This window comes from Theobroma umbraticum, unplaced genomic scaffold (assembly GCF_002168275.2).
Source record: "Theobroma umbraticum cultivar Fairchild unplaced genomic scaffold, ASM216827v3 scaffold_4583.0, whole genome shotgun sequence".
Lineage (NCBI taxonomy): Eukaryota > Viridiplantae > Streptophyta > Magnoliopsida > Malvales > Malvaceae > Theobroma > Theobroma umbraticum.
The window spans coordinates 151986-171776 of NW_018397304.1; the positions used below are offsets into that span (position 1 = coordinate 151986).

At 36.9% G+C, this 19791-nt stretch overlaps 4 protein-coding genes across 5 annotated transcripts; 2 read left to right on the forward strand and 2 right to left on the reverse strand.

Moving 5' to 3' along the window:
- The first annotated feature begins 235 nt into the window (after nt 1–235).
- On the forward strand, nt 236–6090 carry CHUP1 (Hydroxyproline-rich glycoprotein family protein). 2 transcript variants are annotated; one of them, XM_021444712.1, is made up of 10 exons: nt 236–395; nt 666–971; nt 1198–1289; nt 1444–2196; nt 2538–3911; nt 4019–4150; nt 4515–4696; nt 4919–5030; nt 5456–5599; nt 5809–6090. In XM_021444712.1, exons 2-10 carry the CDS (start codon nt 863–865, stop codon nt 5905–5907), a joined length of 2997 nt encoding a protein of 998 aa, XP_021300387.1. In that variant the 5' UTR covers nt 236–395; nt 666–862; the 3' UTR covers nt 5908–6090. The 2 variants fall into 2 exon arrangements, with proteins under 2 accessions (XP_021300387.1, XP_021300388.1); XM_021444713.2 differs by having other exon boundaries at nt 242–395; nt 675–971.
- A 261-nt stretch (nt 6091–6351) lies between these two features.
- Nucleotides 6352–9188, reverse strand: LOC110428797 (P-loop containing nucleoside triphosphate hydrolases superfamily protein). The gene is made up of 7 exons (XM_021444714.2): nt 8867–9188; nt 8317–8460; nt 8141–8215; nt 7843–8036; nt 7565–7736; nt 7066–7485; nt 6352–6612 (listed from the first exon to the last, which is right to left on the reverse strand). The coding sequence occupies exons 1-7, from the start codon at nt 9095–9097 to the stop codon at nt 6481–6483; spliced, it is 1368 nt and encodes a 455-aa protein (XP_021300389.1). The 5' UTR covers nt 9098–9188; the 3' UTR covers nt 6352–6480.
- Nucleotides 9189–12823: 3635 nt separating this feature from the next.
- Nucleotides 12824–13388, reverse strand: LOC110428821 (CLAVATA3/ESR (CLE)-related protein 12-like). Its single transcript, XM_021444740.2, has one exon. It carries the CDS (start codon nt 13248–13250, stop codon nt 12909–12911), a length of 342 nt encoding a protein of 113 aa, XP_021300415.1. The 5' UTR covers nt 13251–13388; the 3' UTR covers nt 12824–12908.
- Nucleotides 13389–15199: 1811 nt separating this feature from the next.
- Nucleotides 15200–18254, forward strand: LOC110428813 (uncharacterized). Its single transcript, XM_021444734.1, has 7 exons — nt 15200–15286; nt 15814–15876; nt 15994–16073; nt 16676–16784; nt 16954–17113; nt 17489–17652; nt 17731–18254. The coding sequence occupies exons 1-7, from the start codon at nt 15284–15286 to the stop codon at nt 18082–18084; spliced, it is 933 nt and encodes a 310-aa protein (XP_021300409.1). The 5' UTR covers nt 15200–15283; the 3' UTR covers nt 18085–18254.
- The last annotated feature ends 1537 nt before the right edge of the window (nt 18255–19791 follow it).

A 19791-nucleotide genomic window follows, 5' to 3' on the forward strand; every position in this document is an offset into this window, starting at 1 on the left:
AAACGGCTGGGAATTAAAGTTTCGGCCTTTACTTATCTGCTTTGGTTTATCTTGTGGGGTGGGGGTCCAAGGCTGCTGTGGTGCATGGTTGATCAGACGGTTGAAATTGGTCCATGGTTACCCTCTGATCCACCAAAGCTTGATTAGAGAAATTTAATTGGACAAACACCTACCAATTAGTTGTAACTGAAACATTCAATTAAATGCATTAGAGACAAGACAGTCTCTCCCCACATCTTATCTTAATTGCTAATAAAATATATACGTAGTCCCTAATCAAAAAGGGGAGATACTTTGGCACACTTGCTTTTTGTTCAAATTTACAGTTTCTGGTGTCTCTTTCAGCTTTGGGTTTGGCCTTGTTTACACTGTACAATATCTTTCTCAGGAAAATGGTAAGGTTTTAATCCTACCCATAAGTAAATTGTCAATCTTTTCGGAGCAAAACTGGCCACTAGTTATTGGTGGTGGCTGTAGCTCTTAGCATGACAGTTGTTTTGGATTCTACTCATCAAAGAAAATTGTGTATACTAGAAAGATTTTCTTTGAAAGGCCTAGAAATCTGATAACATGATAATACTAGTGGAATAGGAACGTTTATATGTGGATATGGCTTTTATACTTGAGCATATTTTCTACTTCTCTAACTTGTGTTCTACTTGAAGTTGCACCAGGATTGCATATACACAAGCCTTGCAGGCGAGCTCTTACATTCTCCGTTGCTGGTTTTGCACTTGAAGGGTCATAATGGTTTAAGTTATTAGTGATTGGGGATGAGGAGAAATGGACTGGGGGATGTCTTTGGATTTTTTCTTTCTATAGATGAGCGGAGGAAGAGGATTTTCCTATCAACAATTCCTACATGATAGTCAGGGTAGGATTCGTTGTTGCTGCTTCAATTGCAGCCTTTGCAGTTAAGCAGCTGAATGCCAAAAACTCAAAGTCATCAACTTCTTTGGTAAAACCTTCAGGTACTCAAGTTTGTAATTTCTCAGTAATTCAATATTTAGCGATCCTAATCGATAAAAGAAAGATTGCACTTTTCCCTAATTAATGTTTTCCCATTAGAGAACTCTACAATTTATGGTTTATGTAATTGCTAAACTTATATATATTAAAAACAAGGACGTCATTCTTTTACTCCTATAGGCTTCATTGTGTTTTGTTAACTTCTGCTTTGGTAACACTGAAACTCAGAAAATGGAGAAGCAAGCTTTGAGGAACATCCAAATGAGGGGGACAACAAAAAGCAGTTTGCATATTCTAATGATAGCCTCAAAAAGAAGGATGTAAGTGTATATCTAACTGCAATCAAATTTTCATATCCTGTTGACAATATACTTCTTACCAGATATTACTTGCTCTTATTGATTTATCGTCTAAGAATATTAGCTAGTCTTTATTATTTCCTATCAATTATTGAGATGTGATCCATTATTACAGGGTGAGGAAGAAGAGGAGGAAGAAGAGGTTAAATTGATTAGCAGCATATTTAATCAAATTAATGGTAGCCAAACAGATATTGGTGATGAAGATATCCTACCTGAATTTGAAGACCTTCTGTCAGGGGAGATTGAATATCCATTATCCGCTGACAAGTTTGCAAGGGCAGAGAAAGAAAAAATTTATGAAACTGAGATGGCAAACAATGCAAGTGAACTGGAACGGTTGCGCAATTTAGTGAAGGAGCTGGAGGAGAGGGAAGTGAAGCTTGAGGGTGAATTGCTGGAGTACTATGGTTTAAAGGAGCAGGAATCAGATACTTTTGAATTACAAAGGCAGCTCAAGATCAAGACAGTTGAAATTGACATGCTGAATATTACCATCAGCTCTTTGCAGTCTGAGAGGAAGAAGCTCCAAGAAGACATTGCACATGGAGCTTCTGTAAAGAAGGAGCTGGAGGTTGCAAAGAACAAAATCAAGGAGCTACAAAGGCAAATTCAGGTCGAAGCTAACCAGACAAAAGCCCAGTTATTGTTTCTCAAGCAACAAGTTTCTGGTCTTCAAGCAAAAGAGCAAGAAGCCATCAAGAATGATGCTGAGGTTGAGAAGAAGCTGAAAGCTGTGCAGGAGTTAGAAATGGAAGTAATGGAGCTTAGAAGGAAGAATAAAGAGCTTCAACATGAAAAGAGGGAGTTAACTGTTAAATTGGATGCTGCTGAAGCAAAAATTGCTGCCCTTTCTGGCATGACAGAGGTAAGTGCCATGATACTCCCCTATTTATCATACTCTCAACTCAGGTAGATAGTTAAGGGCCCTTTAATCCTACCTATATAATAATATGCTGAGCAAGAGAATTATTAGTCAAATACCTTAATGAACTTTCTCTGCAAAATTAAGAAGCATAAACCAAATTTCAAAGAAAGAGAATACCAACAAGCTAGGAATATGGTAGGAATCGCTTAGATACAGATTTTGGAAAATGATTTGACAAGTTAAACAAATCAGGGCTAGGCTGTGTGATTAGTAGTAGTGTATATGTTCTACTTTATGCATGTACATGATTTTCTTCTTTTCTTTGTCTCATGCTGTTACAGACTGAAATTGATGCCAGGGCAAGAGAAGAGGTCAGTAATTTAAGACATGCAAATGAAGATCTGCTAAAGCAAGTGGAAGGGCTTCAGATGAACAGATTTAGTGAAGTTGAAGAGCTAGTGTACCTTCGTTGGGTCAATGCATGCTTGAGATATGAACTCCGAAACTACCAGACACCTAGAGGAAAAATATCAGCTCGTGATCTCAACAAAAGTCTGAGCCCCAAGTCCCAAGAGAGGGCTAAACAGTTGCTATTGGAATATGCAGGATCAGGGCGTGGGCAAGGGGACACAGATCTTGAAAGCAACTTCTCTCATCCATCCTCTCCTGGAAGTGAGGATTTGGATAATACTTCTATTTATAGTTCCAACAGTAGATATAGCAGTCTCAGTAAGAAACCTAGCTTAATCCAAAAGCTGAAGAAATGGGGCAGGAGCAAAGATGATTCAAGTGCTGTTTCATCACCAGCCAGATCCCTCTCTGGAGGCTCTCCAAGCAGAATTAGCATGAGCCAACATCCTCGGGGTCCATTAGAAGCACTGATGCTGAGGAATGCCGGTGATGGTGTGGCAATCACTACTTTTGGTAAAAATGAGCAGGAATTTACTGACTCCCCTGAAACCCCAACTCTTCCAAACATTAGAACACAAGCGTCTTCTGGTGACTCTCCGAATTCTGTTGCAACATCATTCCACTTAATGTCTAGATCGATGGATGGAATTCTAGAGGAAAAATATCCTGCTTATAAGGACCGTCATAAGTTGGCCTTGGAGAGGGAGAAACAAATTAAGCAAAAAGCACAGCAAGCAAGGGCAGAAAGGTTTGGAGACAAGTCGAATTTCAGTTCAAAAGCAGAAAGAGAGAAACCTGTAATTTTACCACCAAAACTTGCTCAAATAAAGGAGAGGACAGTTTTTTCGGGTGACTCAAGTGAGCAATCCAATGACGATAAGGCTGTAGATTCTCAAACAATAAGCAAGATGAAACTTGCCCACATTGAAAAGAGAACACCTAGGGTGCCCAGGCCACCACCTAAGCCAGCTGGTGGTACTTCTGCCGTTGTGAATACCACTACAACCGGACAACATCCTGCTCCACCTCCACCAACTGGTGCCCTGCCGCCGCCGCCGCCACCACCACCACCACCTCCTGGTGGACCACCACCTCCGCCCCCTCCTCCAGGAAGCCTACCTAGGGGGGCAGGCAGTGCTGATAAAGTTCACCGAGCTCCCGAAGTTGTTGAATTTTATCAAACATTGATGAAACGAGAGGCAAAGAAGGACATGTCAAGTTTGATTTCCCCAACATCTAATCCATCAGATGCTAGGAGCAACATGATTGGAGAGATTGAGAACAGATCATCATTCCTCTTAGCTGTGTGTTAAAATTTTCCTTTCCTTTCATTTATCTGCTTATCTTAAGATAAAGCATAGGTGTTCTTTAATCAAACTTAACGGCATGAAATTTTGTGGAATGGATCCAGGTAAAAGCTGATGTGGAAACTCAAGGTGACTTTGTCCACTCCTTGGCAACTGAAATTCGAGCAGCTTCCTTCACCAACATAGAAGACCTGGTGGCTTTTGTAAATTGGCTAGATGAGGAACTTTCCTTCTTGGTATGCAATAATAATTTTCACAAGCTAAAATACGCATTTCATCTGTCAGAGGCACTCAATGGTTTAAATTTAAAAGAGATCTTATTGCAGAAAAGGTATATAGATATGAGGTAATATGGCAGAAAGATGTATCTTGCAACTAAACCCTGGGTCTAATCACATGCAATGTTGCTCTTCATAGTCAGCTCTCTTGTTCTACCAATCATAAAGAAAGACCTTATGGCATTGCTTTAACTCATATTGTGGCGAGATATATTGTTTATGAACCTCATAATTTTCAATAAATATTTGCTTATCTGTTTGACAGATTCACTTGAAATTGTCTGTCTACTATCGACTTAATTATCTTCCTGCACCTGTCTAGGTTGATGAAAGAGCAGTTGTCAAGCACTTTGATTGGCCTGAAGGAAAAGCTGATGCATTAAGAGAGGCAGCTTTTGAATACCAGGACCTAGTGAAGTTGGAGAAGCAGGTCTCATCCTTTGTTGATGATCCCAGCCTCCCTTGTGAAGCTGCTCTGAAGAAGATGTACAAGTTGCTTGAAAAGTATGTCAGTTTGGATTCATTTAGTATACTGTCTGAACTCTTGGGCAATAATCTTTTTAAATCCCTAATAAAATGCTACTATTTTCCTTTAGGAGCATTTCAATATTAGGTCAGTTTCCCTAATAAAATGCATTAGAGTTGCAGTTTCTCTTGTCATAAACTGTCAGTAGGTCAGTTTTTTACATCAATTCTGATTTGCTATTTCATTTTTTTGTTTCTCAGAGTGGAACAAAGTGTATATGCACTTTTACGTACAAGAGACATGGCTATTTCACGATACAAGGAGTTTGGAATTCCAGTTAATTGGTTATTGGATTCTGGGGTTGTTGGAAAGGTATGAATTAAAACTAGAATTAAAAGGATTGGTTTGGTCATTTTATGCAATGTGTTGTTTTATTTGTGAAACTACCCTTCTCTCTAGTGGCAAATAATATGATATATGGAACCTAGCTCACAGATTGTCACCCTGTTATAATGATGTAGTAGCTTTTTGATCAACACTAGTATATTATGCTACTGGTTTCAATAATGTCAATGATAAGGATATGGATTGTTAGAAGGGCCACACTGAAAATTTCATATTCTGTGTCAGTTTGGAATACTCTAGATTTTATATTGAAGTGTTCTTATGATTCAGAAGTTGTATAAATTTTCTATATGTAATTAAGAATAGATGAAACCACCACTACAAATGTAAACGTGTATGCAATTTGTCCTACTATATAATTGTCAATTTCTGCCTTCTTTCCCCTATTCCAGATCAAGCTTTCATCTGTACAATTGGCAAGGAAATACATGAAACGTGTAGCATTAGAACTTGATGTATTGACTGGACCTGAGAAAGAACCAAACAGAGAGTTTATACTTCTGCAGGGCATCCGTTTTGCCTTCCGTGTTCATCAGGTATTTTGCTTTGCACTTGGTTCTCTTGGTCTTTAGCATCCATGCTAAAGGTTACAGAATTGATCCCTGGTCAATCAAAGGAATTCCTTGTACTGCTTAAGTAAAGCTCTCTGATTTCTACTTGAAAACTAAAACTATAATTGTGTTTTGAGGAAGAAACTTCTTTGAAATGTTCAAATAAATGATGACTTGATTTCCTCCTCCCCCAGTTTGCGGGTGGTTTTGATGCAGAAAGCATGAAGGCTTTTGAAGAACTTAGGAGCCGTGTGCATTCACAAATGGGAGAAGACAATAAGCCGGAAGCATGATGTACCATATTTGGCCTTACTCTTTTCCTTAGTCTTCCACTGCTCTACTGTATATTGCTTTTATACTTGACAATGTATTAGAAATTACTCCATACAGATAGAATATTGTACAATGGCCTGTCCAGTTAAATTAGACATGAGACAGAAAAAGGAAAGAGAAATGCATCTAAAAATATTGTTTTATGTTACAATGTGTTCAAATTTCTACTCTCCCAAAATTCTTGTTGCACGTTGAATTTGTTAAATATGCTTCCTGCTCTTTGTTCATCTCACGGGTCCTCTAAATCTTGTACTATCTCGGACTTAGATCCATATTGGCTTCTGTGAGCCCCTTGAACCACCCAAATCCCATGCAGAAAGCTTGCTTCCCTTTGGGATGGTTGCCATCACTTATATTTTTGTTGTTCTCTAGGTTCCTAACAAGCCAAATTTGAAGTCCAGTGCTTTTCTGTTGATTTAAAGGACACCTATCACATCTATTAGCCATTGCCACAGTAAAATCTTATCACTGTTGTTTCAAGAAAGACTTCCAATATGGAAATGAAATTATTAAAACAATGGTTCAGAACCACATTATCGAATTGTGATTACAAGATTTCTGTCTGTGAACTTGGCGCCTCCAACCTTCCCTTGAATTTCAGGCGGCAGAAATATGACTCGTCTTTGGTCCCCTGCTTCCACCAACAACTCAGATCCTCCTCTATACTGCAGTTGCCACATATTAAAGAGTCATCACCATTATCGACCATATGGAATTCTTAACTTTTAGAAAATGAGAAGAGGTATAACAAGATGGGAGTAACCATGCAAGTTAAATACACATAAAAAGGGTTTCCGAGAAGACAGATAAATTCTTAGTTGTTATCTGACAGACTAAGCTAATTCTACTTAAAACTTAATGTATCAATTCCTTAGTACAAAGTGGTATCTCTATCGGCTCTTGCAGCACTAGCAAGCAAACACAATATCCCTCTCCAGGCACAACTTTATTTTTGCTCATTGGGAACATTAATTTAACCCAAAAAAAAAAAGCGGGAAAGAGATTTCTCTTAAGTAGCATTTTCAAAATAGGAAAGTAAAATTTTTGCCAGCATCTCAGAAAACCTTCAGAACTATCAGAGAACAAAGAAGAATTGGAGAGTTCAGAACTGAACATACTTGATATAGCTTGATCTCTGACTTGTCAAAACCTGGCATGAGAAGGGTTACTGATTTTCTTGCCACATCAAAATTTATTGATGACACTATGCTATACTTCTGGCCTGCTGGCAAAGAAAGGAGATCCCTTGCACGTTCACTGGTGTTGCTCAGCATGATGGCATTCCAATCTTGAGGGGAACCCATTGAGAGATTTGGAATGAAAGCAAAAGGCAAGGGCAAAAAACTCTTCTTGACACTTTCCATTGATTCTACATCCAAACCAGGGGAAGCAATGGCGAATGCACCGGAAACCTGCGTTCCAGCTTGAATTGTACAACCCCAATAACGCAATGCAGAACTGATAGATGTTGGAATGTTTGGGTTCATCACAAGAAAGCAGCCAAATTGATGAGGTTCTGAAAAGGTAGAAGATCCTACCTGCATGGCTTACAGTCATTGGCAGTCCTATTGGATCTACTTAAAATTTACTAATTGATAAAATAAAATTCATGGTTACCTCAAGAATTCGTTCCAGACTGTCCCATATTTCTGCACTCATAGTCCCATTGAGCTGGGATGGCTTCCCACTTATGCCCATGGCTTCATCTACAAGTCTCAGGAGTGAAGGACCAGCCAATCTCCCAAGATCCGTCTTCTCAGCAACACTCCGCAAGTATTTCAAGTACAGTCTGTGCATAGTCATATGGTTGTGTATTGATCATTTTGAACAAGAAATCATTTCTTCTTATTTTTGTCCCGCGGGAGCTAGGGGAAGAGAAAACATTATTTCCAAACCTTGCTTTACTGCTTGCACCTATCATTCGTAGGGTTTCCTCAGTGCTGATTCCATCATATATTATCACATCAAATTTATCTTTTTGATGGTTCCTTCGAGCCCATCTCCCAAATAATCCCAGAAGCCTCACAAGTGTAAGTGCTGAAAAAATAGAATCCATCCCAGGAAGCACCCCAAGCTCTTCTCCCACAACCTACTATGTGTCAAATAAAGATACATAGTGAAGTACCATGCAGACAAAACATCCAAGGCAAGGAAGTCAAAACTAAAAAAATTCAAGAGATATTACATACCCACCCCTTCGAGAACTCCTTGTGTCAAATTAAGACGAGCATCTGCTTGCTTCAACTCATTGAGGGGTTCAAGAAGCATCTGCAGTTTAACAAATAATCCATTCTCAGCCAAAAGCCATTTGAGCCAACATATTCTCACTGGAATAGATACAATATGGCAAAGAAAGTAAAGAAACATACTTCAGTCGTTTCCAGCCTAACAACTGAAAGGTTGTCACGGTATACAATGGGAGAGGACTCAATCTTACAATTGAGAAGATACTCAGCGGTGCGATCCTGGCCGTGTAACACTAAGCACGTACTCAGTCCAGCCATTGCATAATGCTAAGCAGCAGCAAAGAAAGTCAAGATGGAAAGAAGACAGGGGAACGGGAAGGAAAACGAACAAAGCAGTTGAGCCTGAATGCTAAAACTTGAAAGGGGTTTCAGCGCATTCACCAAATAGTACGCAGTAAATAAAGGATGCTAAAGTTGTCGGCCAACAAATAAGAATTTAGTAAAGCTAATTCGTCCGGTTAACGAATTTAGCACTAGAAAACAACATTTGCTTGCAACGAGATATTAAATCTGTCATGAGTTCTGGAATTGCCCATTCCTGATTTATCCTGTCAGTTTAGGCTTCGGGCACCAAACTATCCATGTAACGGAGACAAAGGGCATCTAAGAAGGCATTGATGTTTCAAGTAATAAAGAAAAATCAGATAAAACGCAAAGAGATAAAAGAAGGAACCTGGGCAGCAAAAACAGCCGAGGTGGTCTTGCCGGAGCCACCTTTTCCTAAGAAAGTGATCAACCTTGTACTTGAGGTAGATGAATCGACGTTGTCAACTTTATCGTTAACAGAAGAAGCGGCCTTAATAAGAATTACTTGAGATATTCTTCTTCTTAAAGGACTCAAAAAACAGGAATTGGAATTGGAGCGAGGGAAGAGGACAGGTGAAGGCAGACGAAAGGCAGACATCCTTTTTCTTCCTCCCAAAATGGTTTTCAGACAGGCAGACGGACAGGAGTGAATAGCGGATAGATAGAGGTTGGAAGCTATTCATGTTCAGGGGCCATGTATGGCCCAATCGGACATATCTTGAAAAATTCAAGCCCAGCTCGGCCCGCTATCTACCCTATTTTCATAATTAAAAGCATGAAGAAAATTAATGTTAGAGAGATTATATAATAAGGCACTCTCTTGCTAAATTTGGTGTGGTGGTAGTACGAAACCGATACAATTAGTGTCATCATACACGGTTTCTACTTTTGAAAAATGTCGATTTCTTATATCTATTAGATGTTTGAGTGTCGGCATGTTATTAATCTTTCTCGTGAAGATGATAAGCATGCATGCATCATTTCATCATATTTAATACATCTCTTTTAGTTGAGAAGAAATATCAAGAGAAAAGAAAAGGTAGCTCGAAATGCTTAATTAGCCACAGGAAGAGGAAAACTCAGCAAGGGACTTGGCCCTGCTGCAGGTGACCTTGGTGGTGGCTCGGCAAAGCTTATTTCCATAAGTAACTATCATAGAATATTACACCTGCAAAATTCTGGTGGCCTTCATGCATTTCTAGCCCCCAAAGTTGCCTACTGCCACAAATTTAACCATCTCCTGCTCTTTAGCTTCATTTTCAGTCGTCTGCTGATCAATGTTGTGACTGCCTCTTTGCTTGTAGATGAACCAAATTGCTTTGTCACCAATGCTTGTGACAAGTTGCTTAGGCTTCAGTAACGGTGACTTTCGGTGCAAATTTTGTATCAATTGCTTCGTCCTTAAACTTGGGATGAGCACGCCCATGGCGTGTGTGCTTAGCACGTAAGGCTTCCAGGGCTGATACTGAGAGAAACAAGGCGAGAGGAATGGATCCCAGTACTGCTGGTTTTCATCGATTACACGGACCATCTGGGGGCCCTGATGCTTGTGAATGAATATTTCAATTTCGGTTAGAATCAATTGTAAATGTAGAAAGGTAGTCAATTTGTCTGAAATATTATGAGGAGCATTTGAGTCAAGGCAAAGGGTGTCTGATCAAGTAGAAATTCTTGGCCTTTGCAGGTCTCTATTCTGCTCAGTTTTAATCTTTTTCTCCTTAATGGGGGTTGAACGTCGACTGATTCCAGATTTGCAGCTTATGATACTTTACTCTCCTAGCTGTACTCCAGCTGCTAATTAACTATAGTCGACTTAATCCTCCAACCACTTCCTAGAACAAATCCAAGACGTGTTTGTCACGGCTAATTTGGCAGATTTTAGTCCAATAATAAATTAATTTGATTGAAAATCATGCTCAATCCTTTCCATTAATAAGTCCTCCTTTGACTAGCTTCAGCTTAATCTTTTCGACTTCATGCATTATTCCATGATTCATTTATCATGTATTGCCAAATTCCAAGCTCCCCTTGTTTCAATTTTCTGCCAAATTTATTACAAAACACACAAGTTGTTGTCAGTAAACATCGGTCACAATCCAACAATGAAAAACTTTGTTAGATTAGCAATCGTTAACCACACTGTTGGGATATATATATATATATATATATATAGAGAGAGAGAGAGAGAGAGAGAGAGAGACTAAACAAGTCATGGAATAATTTCTTTTATTTACAATGCTCAACATCCAAGTGAAATGTGTTCAATCTTTCCACTGAATTAAGTTATGAAACATCTTTTTCATTAGGTGGCCTATCACTCCATTGATCTCTGATGCACTGTGTAATGAGACAGGGATTAAATCTCTCTCATTCGCAAATTGTTTAAACCCATGAAAGATAGGCAACAATATCAAACTCTCACGCATACCAACCTGGCCTCTATGTTCTCCAAATGTTGCTGTCATGTACAAGTTGTAAAAGCAATCACCAATTAGAGTGATGTTGTAATCAAACTTAAAGATGATTAGACGTACCACGTCAAGGTAATTAATCTGGGGAATTAAGTGGGCCGATCCTTGCTCTGGTTAGGCTCTAATTCTCATCTAGCTAGCTAGGTTCTAGCTTTGACAGAAGAGGTTTTTACCATCAAGAAATTAATTTTTATTTTAAAAATTTATAATATTTGTTGATGAATGATCCCCGCCCAAACCTCCATCACCTCAAATTTTGCTTTTAGTAAAATAACTTATCATAAATACAATACTTTCAATCCATAATCATGATGATGGCTATCATTAGAACATTGATCTTTAAGGATATATGTAATCTCCTCTACCTCTGACCGAATATCTTTTCCTCTCTTCTATTCCCATCGTGAAGAGATAATCATGTCATGATCTAATTCCACCACAACCATATATAGCCACATGGATACTTTATTCATGGGAGTAAATTACATCATACATACACATGTACAATATAATATAGTGACAATTCATATCACAATAACCTCATTATTCCTACATGTAACTTAAAAGTTATTGCTTAATTAGCATGTAGTGGTTAATTTTCCAATAAATATCATTATATAGTATATACTATTTTAGATATTTGTTGTATCTGATAAATGTAAAATGATATTTTTGAACTATTAATGTAGATTAAATATTCATCATATATATATATATATATATATATAAAAACATGGTCAATGCTTAAAACTACATTATAACAAAAGTTAAAACTTTTTCTAACTCAAATTATGTAAAATTCAAAAACCGTCCTAATCATAAAAGAAAACAAAAATCAAATCTTTAAAATTGTCAAAAAAAACCAAATCACGATAAATTAATTACTTTGTATCGTCTGCCTCTCTCACTTTCTCATCCTCTTTGATTTTATTTCGTTTAAATTTAAAGTTGCATTTTTTTAATTTATAAATGTGCTATTCATCTCCTTTTAACATTTTGGCCTAAATTTACAACATCCAAACACATTCCATGAACGAAAAGAACAGAAAAAAAAAAAAAGAAGAACTTTGGAGATGTTAGTACTTTCTTGAAATCAAGTGGAGTGACCCATAGGGCATAGCCATAAAATAAAAAGGCCTAGTAATGATAGAAACAGCACATGCATTCCAAAATTAAATGAGTGCCCATCACTAAAATCCTTACCAATTGGACCAATTTTCCACACCAAAGCTTGGCTACAAAAATTGGGGTAATTAAATTTTAATTCTACATGATCTATGGGCATCACAAATGGGAGATGAATGCAACCATAACCATCATTTACAATTCCGCCACGTGGCACCAAACCATCACGTGAAGCCAGAAAACAAACACACATATTACCTTGATCGTCAACACAAAGCAAATAATCCTTATTACACTAATCATATATTCTTTTTACTTTCTTAGCCAAAAGGAAAAATGATTATTAATTATGGTGTGTGTTAGCTTGATTTTTGTTCTATCGTGCCGTCACAGCTACTCATGTTTCCTTTGAAATCCCACCAAAAAAAAAAAGGCAATTAAAATCAAGTAGTATGTAATATAATCATTGTTAATAATCATGAAAACCAATCTCTAGAAGCCTAAAATTAATGTATAGAATGTATGTATCATGTCTGTGATCTTGGGATTGTAATATTTGTCCTTTAGTACATATACAAGCTCAAACTCACAAGAATATATTATACAGAATTAATCATCAATATGATCTAAAGCAATTTAGGTTTCATATATAGAGAACTAAAGTAAAGAGCGACGACCAATAAAATAAAATTCAGAAAGTAAAGAACAAAATCACATCATAGATATACTAGCTGTGTTTTTTCTTTTTGTTTCGGGTTTGGTTTTTTTTTTTTTCCTGTAACTCGTTCACCTGAGAAATGATCATCATCATCATCAATGGTGCAATGGGTTCGGACCAGTAGGTACAAGCCGCTTTTCGACACCATAACGCGGATCAATCTCGGTATCAGCTGCCTGGGATTGTCTTTTCATGTCTGGGGAGTGTTTATCCTGCTGCTCCTGTTGATGATGCTTTTGAAACGGGGTGAAGTCAAATTTGCTAGCAACAACTTTCCTACTGATCAAAGGGTTACGAGAAAGCGATGAAAAGGTTATGGAGCTGGCTTGTCTGCCATTGATCTTGAACTTGAAACTGTGGAATTCATGAAGCAATAAGAAGAGGAGAGAGAGCCAAAGGATGGTGACGAAGACCAAGTGGGAAACTTTCCAGGCCATGGAGGATGAGTAGTAGCAGAAGGGTTACAAAGGGAAGCATGGAGCAGAAAGTAAAGGGGAACCACAAGGCAGAGATTTTTGAAGTTTGACAAAATATAGGGAATGTGAAGGGAGGGTTGAAATGTGTGTGGATTTGGCCTTTCATGTGAGACCTGAGGGCACCTTTTAATGCTAACAAGAGAAAATAGAGAAAGGGGGAGCGGTAGACCCTTTCCCAATGAAAGTTCCTTAGAAATCAAGGGAAAAAAGGGCAATGATTAAAAGATTGTCAAAGCTTGAATAATATTAAGTTTGATAATGGTTATTATTAGTAATCTTTTGAATATCTTTGACGCATAGGAATAATGAATAAATGACAATATATTCTCTCTCTCTCTCTCTTTTTCTTTTAGAAAGAAATATACACTATATATATCTAAGAGTGCATGATCATATGATGGGGTGCAAGGGAAGAAGATCCATGCTGGTTTTGAGTGAATTGCAACTAATGGAAAAATGGGTGGGGAATGTGCAATCCACATTTTCTATGGACAAAGCAATCTATGACTAGTTTCACAAGGAAAACAAAAATAAAAATAATAATAATAATAAAATAAAAGTTGGTGACAGAGAAATATATATATGAACAGTTTCCAAAAGTGAAGATTATTGCCATATATAGTATTTTAGGCTTACCTCAAATAATATCACCTTTCTTTCTTCTTCCTAATAATACCAAAAATTGTGACTTGATCTGGATTGATCACTAATTCCTTACGTGATTCCCTTTAAACCTAAAGTCTAACCATGCTTATAATATAAATATTTATATTTATATGTTATTGGATCTATATAATAGGGTACCTCTTTTTCCTATTAAGACAATATTTTAGCTTCATCTTGTTGGTGTACTATGATCACTTTAATATACATATACATATGTGTGTGTGTTTAAATTATTAGCTAGTTATCTTGACCTTGGTCTATGTACCAATTAAAAAAAAATAAAAACCATCGACATTGGTATAACAGGAGAGATAATTGTGACACTAAATTTAAAGTAATTATTTTAGTCTCATTCTATCTTTATCATAAGCTCACATCTTGATTAGTTTGAAGACTCAATATTTCTTTTTTTATTCCCTTTTATAGTTCAATATTATTGGTTCATTATTTAAAAAATATAAATATTAAAACTAATTAATCAATTTCAACAATATTACAAAATGTTATAGTCTAAAATCATATGTACCGCGCATAAAATTAAAAGAAATAGACCAACATCACCTCTATCAAAAACGAATATGTGTATTTCACACATGGTCCAATTAATTCTATGAATTGCTTGTCATATTTTAATATTAGTTATGAAGGATTTATCACTCATTAAATTTACTTGTTAAACAACTTGTCTCTCTTAATGCATTTAATAAAGACCCATCAACTGCATTATTTGTGGGGAATGATATATATATATTTTTTGTTAGTATTCCTTTTGTATTAATTTGTGTACTTAAAGAAAGCAATAAAAAAAAACATTGCATTTGACAAAACAAATTATTTAGGACCTTTTATTTATTTATTTTTAGATATAGTAAAACAAAAGCAAAGGGAAGTCCTTCTTTTCATAAATTATCATTTTTAATAAAAGTATTCTGTTTGCATTAAGTGCCTCATTTAATATCTTTTTCATAATTTGATGTTGTGCGTCTAATAAAATTTTATATTAATATTACAGTTATGTTATTATTTTCCGTTAAAATTTAACCACAGAGAATTTTTTATTCAAGCTTTTCTTAATACTAGTAACTAAAATTTATTTTTTTTATATATTACCAAAAAAAGAATGCAAGGAAAAGTTGAAGCCCAAAATAAAAAAGGGCCTTAACTTCATTACGGTCCATAGCCCAAAATCGGCCCACAATGGAAACACTATATATAGTGCAAAAATTTGGAAAAAGGCCAGTGAAAAGGCGAAGGAAAATCCCAATCTCCAGAATCGTAATCAGAAGAAAGGGAAGAAGAACGGGGAGAATCGAGAACGAGAAGAAAAGATGGTATGCGAATTATTAAACATAATTTTGTGGTTTTGTGTTTTGATTGTTTCCCTAGAATTAAAGTTTCGTGTTATTCCAATGGTTTGATTTAGATGTTAGAATCCCTAGATAGTGATTTGGGTAAAATAATGTCGGTTTCACTTATATTAACTATTCGTAATCGTGCTTAAGATCGTGCCCCAGGAAATGCAAGTTTTATGCCAATTTAGGAGTTTGAATTGCAGAATTTTGATGCAGTTATGTCGATTTCATTGATTTCAAGCTTTAGTTTCGTATGGCTGGATAGATTTCATGAAATTCGTGAAAGATGTTTTAGAGCATTGTTCTAAGGGAAATATGTTTTAGGCTGATTGCTAATATAAGTTTTATTATGTTGTTTTTTATAAGAGTTGAAGGGTTGCGATGCGAATTAATGCTTTTTTAAGTTTTTCTGTTGTTCAACTCGTCTGAAGCTAGGGGTTTTTTTTTTCTCCCTCTACTGCAATTAATTTAACAATGCTTAACCTGCTTTCTTTGTGCTTCTGCAGTCTTCACTTGCAGCTGCTAGAGCGGATAACTTTTACTATCCTCCGGAATGGGACCCAAGTCAGGTATGTAGCGTTTACAATGATTTTCTTTCTGTTATTTTTGATTGCAAGGAAATGTTTTGCTAAATGTAACTTATGACATATCACGTTTTTAAACTATGGGGTTGTGTTCATTTTCAGGGCTCTTTGAACAAGTTTCATGGTCAACATGCTTTGAGAGAGAGGGCAAGGAAAATAGATCAAGGCATTTTGATCATAAGGTAATGAATCAGACTCCTTTCGTAGTTTTGATGCTAATTTTTTTGCCTCAAAAATATTGTTTCAGTATCTTCAACACACACGCACACACACATATATTCAGGGTGGTTAATGTTGAAAATAATCGTCTGAAATAGATCATGACTAAGCATTTTTGGGGTTATTTCACTGTGTTCTGATAAGAGTGGTTGCAACTAGGCTCTGACTTGCTATTTTTCTTGACTTAAGAAGGCAACACTTCCCTATCCTTTTTCTTTTGTTTTTCCACAAAAAGGAAGCACAAAGCTTTATACTTCTCTTTGATCTTATAGCCGTTACGATCTATGTTAAGATGTGGGTGCATAGAGTTGGCCTAAGGTTTAATTTCCAGCATGAAATTCTGAAGCTATACATGATATCTGGGTGATTGTTTAAGAGCTTTCTAATCTTCTAAGTGACTTAGGTCTCCAGCCGACTTGTTAAGACCAAGTCTTTCAACTATAAATTATTTAATTTTCTTAATTGCTTTTGTTTTAAATGATCCTTGCACATGTTGTTGTTTTGGGAAGTTTCTTTCTAAATGGTAATTATAGTGTCTGGTTCTCATTATTGTTAATCTTTCCAGGTTTGAAATGCCTTTCAATGTTTGGTGTGGTGGATGCAATTCCATGATTGCAAAAGGTGTACGGTTCAATGCTGAAAAGAAGCAAGTGGGAAATTATTATTCTACAAAGGTATCTTTTCTTACTGGTTGCATTAGCTATTATGCATAATTTATTTAAATCTGAACTAGTGGAAGAGTGTTTCTCTGTGCTTTGGATTTGGTTAATGGAAACTTAATCTTTGAATTAGCATTGGCTCAGGGATGATCAGGTTTTCCTTACAATTTCCTTTGTCTTTTAGATATGGAGCTTTACCATGAAGTCTGCATGCTGCAAACATGAGATCGTCATTCAGACAGACCCAAAAAATTGCGAGTATGTGATCATTAGTGGAGCTCAGAGGAAAACTGAAGTGTTTGATGTTGAGGATGCAGAGACTTTAGAACTCCCTGCTGATGAAGGTATTTAATGAGTTACATGTATTTATACTTTGCTTTGCATTGAAATATTGTATTGTGGCACGATTTGCACCAATAGTTTGAGAAGTGTGAATCGCTCTTGCACTTGCAATCAGAGGCACAGGTTGACTCACACTGAGGTTAACCCATAGTGCCATGTATGACACTTAATGACTTTTTGTAAACATCTTTTTTTTTTCTGTGTCCATCAGGATTATACTTACATTAATGTGCTTCAAAGAGTCCCTTCATCATGAATATTAAGACTAGCAATTTGGTCATAACATTTCTGTGCCATTAGCAGCCTTACTCATTTTGCATCTGATCACCTTTGCAAAGTTCTGTTGGGTTTTGACAGTTAAGTTTGTTGTCGTGCAGAAAGAGGCAAGCTTGCAGATCCATTTTACCGTCTTGAACATCAGGAAGAGGATTTGCAGAAGAAGAAAGAAGCTGAGCCAGTGCTAGTGCGCCTCCAGCGAGTGTCTGATGCCAGGCATTCAGATGACTATGCCCTCAACAAAGCTCTCCGTGACAAACTTAGAGTATGTTGCTAATTTCAGATGGTTACATATTCTTCTAGACTTGCTTCTAAGTTATACTCACTCAGTTTATGTTATCAGAGTCAAAAGAAGAGGGTTGTTGAAGAGGAATCTGCTTCGAGGAAAATGGGCCTAAGCATTCGACTCCTTCCGGCAACCAAAGAAGATGCTGCTACTGCTTCAGGGGTCAAGTTTTCTTCCAAGTTTGACAGAAATAGAAAAGATAAGCGAGCATTGATTAAAGCTGCTTCAATCTTCCCTGGATCATCTGGGTCCTCCATGTCCTCCAATACGAAAAGGTTGGAGCTAGAGTCCAAGAGAAGAAAGATCTCTGCAGCTGCAGCTTCTAACTTGCTGACAGGGGGATTCAAGCCATCGTCATGGTCACGAAATGCTGTGAAGAAGAGTGCTTCAATGACTGCACGAAAGTTTTAGCTTGAAAAATTGAGACTGCTTGTATATAAAATATATCTACTGCTTGTCAACGACCAGAGATCTGTCTGTGGTCATAACATATCAATCGAGATGTGTAATAGGTATTCTATGTGATACAATTATTATATTTTGAAAATGGAATGAGTAGATAGTTTTGCTTCCCACTTCAACATGTAATGTTTTCAATTCCTTTGGGCAAGACGTCAACATTGGATGGAGGGAATGCTTGTTGTCTGATTAAGAAATTTGTAAATGTCTGCGACAACAGCATTGTGAAGCCTCTGTGACTGCCGTTTCTTCTTAAGTTGTTCGGGTTACTCAAAATCTAAAGCCTGTTGATTTTGGGCCAGGGAACCATAGATCAAGCTGGGTCTTGGGTCTTGAATGTGGTCCTGGCAGAAATGGGTTGGGTCTAGCACAAGCCCATTAATGTCGGCTTCTTACAAGGGTAGGTTTAAGTTGATCAAATTTCCATTTATCGATAGTTACATGAAGGGCAAGACTTAGGTATAATTGATGAGGTTGTTGATTAATTATTACGTTTTTTCTCGAAGCAAAATGCCTTTATATCTAAAGACTTTGTGAAATATTTGATGAATCGGGTTAATCTGCATCCTGTTTCTTCTTTAAAAGAAATTTCATGGTATGAGAGTTGCATTCATGCTCCGGAATTAAACCAATGGCCATAAGATGGGAAAGAATTTGAGTGAGTTCCAAATACCTGCTATTGCTAGCCGTTGAAACCATCTCGGCATTAACAGGCAGTAAAAAAAGGAAAAATAAAGATGTTTGAAATGGCTCAAAAGAGAATCTTGAGCCACATGCAACGAGGGAACCAACTGAGTCTGATCACTGATCTTGAACCTCTCTCTCTCTTTCTTTCTCTCTGTGCAGATCGCAATAATTTGGTTTGCTATAATTCTTCCCAACAGCGCGTGGCTCCATAAGTATTGTATTATATTATATACATAGAAATGGATGCACAGCTTCCGTATACATTATCTTTGTAGTGAAAATGAATGAACTATAAGAAAACCCCAAAGAGGAAAAGATGTTGCAGCTAGCAGTTGAGTCGTCCTGATGAGTAGTAGCACGTACACTTTGCAGCAAAGGGACTGATCGAGAGGCTTAAATTCCGGCTCATGATACAGGCTTATTATCATCGCACTGTCACTGTCGATACACCATAAGATGTAAAGATCTTCATGTCTTCGTTCTTTTATAGCCTTCCCAAATTCACTTTTTCTTTTTTGGATCTGCAGGGTAGTGTTAATTTGATGATGAGCAAGTGCGTACATATATATATATATATATTTGTTTTAGCAGCAAAGGAGCAGCTCCCCGTACTGAGCCTTGTAGGCCATATTGTTCATCTTTCTCACAGTCTGTAACACCTAACACTGCCATAAGATCACGCAACTGACTCAAAACAAGCAAATCCAACTAACTAACCCTTATAAAATACATTAAAGATGAGAGGCAGAGATGTTTCAGCTCTTTGTCAGTGTTTACTACTATATTTCTGTCAATAAGTAAATAAAAGAAAAAACAAAAAAACTTTCAGTCTCAGTACAAAAGCCATCATTCGAATCCATATATCTTATATAACAGTATCTGGGGGTTTCCTTCTTTTGCTTTCCCTCTCCAAATCCATCCATTCCTCTATACTATACCATACTCTCTCTCTCAAACAAAAAAAAAAAAAAA

What these genes read in the sequence shown, in the direction of transcription:
- CHUP1 (XM_021444712.1), top strand. Translation starts at nt 863, where the DNA reads ATGATAGTCAGGGTAGGATTCGTTGTTGCTGCTTCAATTGCAGCCTTT. An exon ending in ATAGCCTCAAAAAGAAGGAT is followed by an intron (nt 1,290 to 1,443) that starts GTAAGTGTATAT and finishes CCATTATTACAG; the next exon opens with GGTGAGGAAGAAGAGGAGGA. An exon ending in GATCATCATTCCTCTTAGCT is followed by an intron (nt 3,912 to 4,018) that starts GTGTGTTAAAAT and finishes GAATGGATCCAG; the next exon opens with GTAAAAGCTGATGTGGAAAC.
- LOC110428797 (XM_021444714.2), bottom strand. Translation starts at nt 9,097, where the DNA reads ATGTCTGCCTTTCGTCTGCCTTCACCTGTCCTCTTCCCTCGCTCCAAT. An exon ending in CACAAGGAGTTCTCGAAGGG is followed by an intron (nt 8,037 to 8,140) that starts GTGGGTATGTAA and finishes GACACATAGTAG; the next exon opens with GTTGTGGGAGAAGAGCTTGG. An exon ending in GGTGCAAGCAGTAAAGCAAG is followed by an intron (nt 7,737 to 7,842) that starts GTTTGGAAATAA and finishes GACTATGCACAG; the next exon opens with ACTGTACTTGAAATACTTGC.
- LOC110428821 (XM_021444740.2), bottom strand. Translation starts at nt 13,250, where the DNA reads ATGGCCTGGAAAGTTTCCCACTTGGTCTTCGTCACCATCCTTTGGCTC.
- LOC110428813 (XM_021444734.1), top strand. An exon ending in GAAATTATTATTCTACAAAG is followed by an intron (nt 16,785 to 16,953) that starts GTATCTTTTCTT and finishes TTTGTCTTTTAG; the next exon opens with ATATGGAGCTTTACCATGAA. An exon ending in AGAACTCCCTGCTGATGAAG is followed by an intron (nt 17,114 to 17,488) that starts GTATTTAATGAG and finishes GTTGTCGTGCAG; the next exon opens with AAAGAGGCAAGCTTGCAGAT.